This window comes from Hordeum vulgare, chromosome 3H (assembly GCF_904849725.1).
Source record: "Hordeum vulgare subsp. vulgare chromosome 3H, MorexV3_pseudomolecules_assembly, whole genome shotgun sequence".
In the NCBI taxonomy this organism is placed as follows: domain Eukaryota; kingdom Viridiplantae; phylum Streptophyta; class Magnoliopsida; order Poales; family Poaceae; genus Hordeum; species Hordeum vulgare.
In genome coordinates this window covers 563,632,076-563,637,305 of record NC_058520.1, presented here as the reverse complement: position 1 = coordinate 563,637,305, position 5,230 = coordinate 563,632,076, and the positions used below count along the sequence as shown (strand labels likewise).

General features: G+C 54.4%; 1 protein-coding gene across 1 annotated transcript; it reads right to left on the bottom strand.

Moving 5' to 3' along the window:
* Positions 1–315: 315 nt before the first annotated feature.
* Positions 316–2,561, bottom strand: LOC123445115 (NAC domain-containing protein 48-like). The gene is made up of 3 exons (XM_045122050.1): positions 2,244–2,561; positions 1,858–2,132; positions 316–1,333 (listed from the first exon to the last, which is right to left on the bottom strand). The coding sequence occupies exons 1-3, from the start codon at positions 2,407–2,409 to the stop codon at positions 860–862; spliced, it is 915 nt and encodes a 304-aa protein (XP_044977985.1). The 5' UTR covers positions 2,410–2,561; the 3' UTR covers positions 316–859.
* Positions 2,562–5,230: the final 2,669 nt, after the last annotated feature.

The following is a 5,230-nucleotide window of genomic DNA, read 5'->3' as shown; positions in this document are numbered from 1 at the left end:
CAACGCCCGCATGCGCCGCTGATTTCCATCACGTTTTTTCTCCCCCCTCTCTCGTGGAAGGCGCGGCGCGAGCACGTTTCCTCCGTACGGATGCTTATCTCCTCCACAGCTGGAGCGCATGCAGCCACCGTCGGTGAAGCGTGCTCTTTTGGAAGTGCGGAAATACTTGCCAAAAGAAAAACACTGTTAGATGCTCAAAAAAAAAAACACTGTTTACACCCCCGATTTTTATTCGGGCATCAGCAACGGTTGGTGCGGCTCGCCTGATAATCAGCCACGAAGAATTTAGAATTTCTCTCGAGACGTCTCAGCAAGTGGAGGGGCAAGAATAATATTATTCAGTTTCATTTGATGAATGGCTTACACTACTACCCATCGGACTATAGCTATAGCTACCAACGGCCGCTGCTGCTGCTAGCACCGGTATGAACTTATCAATAAACCCTTACAACTAACCAATCAAGAAACAGCAACCCCTGCACCAAATCAATCATGTTCTCCATGTATGTACACCCATATGGCCATATAGACACACACACACACACGCTTGCGCACAACCGCCCGCCCGATGATGCAATGCGGCGAACGCTTTGAAGCATCTTGGCGCACGTCATGTCATGCTGGTGAGAGCCCGGGGACCCACGGTATCATCGCCGCCACCTTCCAATCTTCGCAGTCGTCGTCATCAAGCACCTGATTTTGTCTTATCTCCCGTCTAATATCTTTCTTAAATTATCTCCCCTTCATCAGGTCAACAATGGCGGCTCGCCCGCTTCATCGCCCCAAGGCCAAGGCCAACACAAACGCCAAGGATAGGAGTACTCGCTCCGATCGATCGATCGATCGGTTTCTTTGCTGCTTAGAACGGCTTGCCCCAGTACATGAGGATGTCCTGGAGGAGCGGGTCGCCGCCGAAGCCGCCGTGGGGCTCGAGGATGGAGCCGGCAGCCGGGTTCACAGGGTCGCCGCCGGAGGCGAATGAGCGCTCCCACTCGCTGATCTTGGGCTGGCTCTGCACCTCCCCGCCGCCGCGCTCGCCCGGGAAGTCCGGCGACAGCACCTGCTCCGAGCAGCTCGAGTCGGCGTGCAGCCGCGGCATCGAGTCGGACGGCCGGTCGTAGTACGCCGCGAAGTCCGGGAACGGCTGCACGCCGCCGCTGCCACCGCCGTTGGCGTTCATCCCCATGACGGGCTTCTGCTCCTGCGGGGAGCTCGCCATGGCCCCAGGACCAACCCCGTAGCCGCCCATGGTCACCGGCTTCCGGTCCACGGACGCCGGCTTCTCCATGCCGCCCTTCTTGTTGTAGATGCGGCACAGCACCCAATCATCCAACTGCACCAAAGAAAACCACAAACATGTCAGACAAACGATCACAGATCACACATGACGACCGCTGTGGACATTATTTTAGCATTATCAAGTCAGCCAGTTGCAGCGATGCTTTCAACCGGTACAACGGCGTTCCCGTCCGCGCCGTCGCCGTCGCTGTCGCATGGGCTCCCATGGCTGGACCTGGACGAGTCATGGGTCCTCAAACTGAAAGGGATGATGGATTGATGGCATCGAACGCATTCACACCGCGCGAATCATTGAGCAAGTTGCACCCGGGCGCGGCCCTCCTGGTCCATCCGCGGCCCAGATCCACGGGCGCCGCCTATCCGCCCATTTATTATTTCGAAAGCAACAATCTACCGTGCCGTCGTAATTGGCAGATCATGGAAATATCGCACTAAAATATCCCCCGTCGATCTAACGAGGCGATTTCATTTCAATTAACGGGGCGATTTATTACAAGATACTAGTAAACGAATTACTGCTGCGAAGCGAGGCTGGCATGGATGGCTTGGTTTGCTTACCCTGAGGCTGTTCTTCTTGCGGGCGGAGCGGTCGACGTCGGCGAGGCGGTACTCGTGCATGATCCAGTTGGTCTTCTCGCCCTTGGGCGCCTTGCCGGCGTAGAAGACGAGCGCCTTCTTGATGGCCAGCGGCTTGGGGGTGCCCACGGGCTTGTCGGCCCCCGTCGCCTTCCAGTACCCGGACCCGGCGGCCCTGTTGGGCCTGGACCCGTTGGGGTACTTGCGGTCCCGCGGGGAGAAGAAGTACCACTCCTTCTCGCCGTACATCGCCATCTCTGCACAACAAATCACAATTCATATATATGCTTAACTCCAACAAGTGTTTGAACGTGTGGGTAACAGTCACGACGGATCGATGAGAGAGAGAGAGGAGATGGAGGACGTACTTGGGAGCTGCCAGGGGTCGAACTTGTAGAGGTCGATCTCGGTGATGATGGGGACGGCGATGGGCGCGCCGGCGCAGCGGCGGCAGAGGTAGTGCATCACCAGCTCCTCGTCCGTCGGGTGGAACCGGAAGCCCGGCGGCAGATTCAGCTCCTGTCCGCCGCTCATCTCCGGTCGATCGGATCCTTGATCCAACGAAAGCTCTCGCTCGCTGCAGTCCTGCTGCTGCTCTGAATTCTACTGCTGCTGCTACTGGATAATTCTTGTGCTGTTGAGCTGGTCTAGGGGAGGGAGGGAGGAGAGGAGGCTTGAAACTTGTTCCGGGTGAGGCGGGGGGGATTTATAGGGGCGGCGAGGCGAGGGGCGCGACACGTGTGGTGCGGGGAGGGGCAGCCCACACGTGGTGCGGAGGCGCTGACCGGGACACGTGGAGGCCCGATCGGCGGCGCCGCTTCTGTCATGGCTTACGTCAGGGCGCTTGGACGGACGCGCCTTCCGTTTCGGGAAGGGGACCGCGCGCGTGGCCCGTGGCGGCGCGACACGTCGTGGCCCGGGACCGGCCGGCGGCGTGGTGGTTCGTTCGATCGTGTGCGCGGGACGGACGGACGTGGTGGATAAGGATGCGTCGTGTCGTGCCCATCGACACTCCGGTCGACGATGAGGATGATGAGACGACGACGACGAGTTACGTGCGTGCGTGTTAAGCGTACGTATGTATGTACAGTTGGGGGTTGGTGAGTTAGGTTTTGGGTGGAAGAGACTAGGCAACAGGCTGGTGCAGTGATATGCTAGGGTATTCTGCTGAACAACTGCATGCAGGCTGCAGCTTTGGATCGATCAGACGGGCTATGTATGTACAGTTGCTTTCCGCTCGAGCTCGATCGATCAATCCATCAATCAATTTTATTTTATTTTGAGACAAATCCATCAATCAACCGCCTCTGGACGTTCGTCCCCGGGCGTCGACCGGGGCAGGGAACCGGCACGAAAAGACCGTCCAGGCCTATCCGGATACAGCCATGGCCCATGGGCTGAGAAAACGAAAGTGCGCCCACGCTGCTGCTCCTGTGCGCGCCGGAACCGGAAGAGATGGCGTGCTGACCCATCAACCGCGCGTTCGTTTCCTGAATTTCTTTTCGTCTCCGATTTTCTTGGTGCCACCGCGATACGATCGCCGGGGCTTTGGTCGACGTGCAGGTGGATCCGTGACGTCCAATCATGCACGCACGCACGCACGTAGCATGTAGCCGTGGAGGGCTGTTTCGTGCTGGAACGGGACGCGTGTGCCTGCTCCAGATGCCAGAGGAAAATATGCAACCCATGATCCGTTTGGTTGACACCTGTGGGTGTGGCGTGGATCGGTCAGAGAGCTACAGAGGGTGCCGAGAAATATTCTTCAGCGTCGGCAACAGCGGTAGACATCGATCACGCGAGACGCTTATCTATGCCCCCCTCCCCTCTCCCGATCTTTCCTTGCTTCTCCTGTGGGCTGAAAGCAGGTAAAGATCGAACCTGTTGACTGTAAAAAGAAGGAAGGAAAAGAAAAGATCGAGCCTACTGTGAGAAGATGCTGCCACGCACTGCCGACTAGTGAGAGCTTTTTACTTGAGGTCGATGTATATCGAAGCATCAGGGATAAGTTGATTCCAGGACAAGTCCACGGTTTTGTTAACAACGCTCTGAATTCCTTCTTTCTCTTATCTGACAAAGAATAGTTCCTCCTTCTTCTTCTTCTTGCTGGGCAGAAAATAAGTTCCTTCTCTAAGCTATACTGCTTGCTGTCACTAAATTATTACATGTGTCTAAAAATGCAGAGGAAACGGTGAGTAGACAAACATTAGCCGGTTGGCATGATGGCCCATACATGCAGCGCAGCTATGATTCATGATTGCACCCTTTTCCCTAGGTGACAGACGGCATGTTCACGTCCGCATGGCAGAGAACGAACCCATTCTTTACATGCTGCTTCTCTGATTGACGTAACTTCATGGATCCTTGGTGTGATCCTCACTACTCTGGATAAATTAATATAAACCTCCAATCTGCTTACGCTGCACTTTTTTAAAAATCCTGATCCTGACTGGACCCGATCGATCGCTCGATGCTTCCAAAGACGATAGCAATGCTGCCAATGCAAGCATTACTCCTCGACTAGTTTATGGCGATCGCCCAGGCTGTCTCTGGATCAGTCGGCACCACTGATGGAGCAAAACTAATGGCGCCTGATTCCGTTTATAATTCACACAGGGGCGAAAGCGGTCGCTGACCTAACTCCGTGACCTCAGCCCTGCATTATTGTACTCCAATGGCGATGTGGAGCTCCCGAAGCCTCCATCCATGGCTTATTAATTCGTTTATCTGCGCCTGCTTGCTTGGCTGGATGAGCACATCGGATTAGTATAATGGGGCTCGATTAGTGGACCATTGATTAATGGTTCATAAACAATGCGCATGCGTACATGGTATGTGACAGTCTGACAGAGAGCTGGAGGACATATATAAGTCGTGTCTCCTGATTCCTGGCACACAGACAGGACCCGGCATGATCTGTGCGCGCGTTTTGATTGGGGGGCGGTGTTTTCTGGGTTTTCTTATCTGAATGGTGAATCGGTGATCGATTGACACTGGTTGCTAGCTGCGCTTGACCTTGCCCACTGCTTCTGCCATTTGAGATGAATGATACTGTAGTAATAATCTTGGCAGGCCTCTGGAGAGTTGTCCAGTCAGTTGTTCAAAAGGGTGGACATCACTGGACCACAGTATCCTCACAGTATTCAGATAACAGTGACACAAGTGGACCATATTCATACCCACACAAGATTAGAATGAACCTCTGGCAAGCAACATTCGGTAGAGAAAAATAGTTGCAGAAAGTGTGCTTGATTTAAGTCCATAAAACTGCATTTTATTTACAAAATTATATACGTGCTTGACTGCAAAAGTTGATTTTTTTTTTCTCTCGGGCTCCATGGAGCCCAAAATTTTGAAC

Bases quoted from the DNA above. Each gene is read 5' to 3' on its own strand.
- LOC123445115 (XM_045122050.1), bottom strand. From the start codon at position 2,409: ATGAGCGGCGGACAGGAGCTGAATCTGCCGCCGGGCTTCCGGTTCCAC. The intron at 2,133-2,243 runs GTACGTCCTCCA...TTTGTTGTGCAG, and splicing joins CGACCCCTGGCAGCTCCCAA to AGATGGCGATGTACGGCGAG. The intron at 1,334-1,857 runs GTAAGCAAACCA...TCTTTGGTGCAG, and splicing joins GCAAGAAGAACAGCCTCAGG to TTGGATGATTGGGTGCTGTG.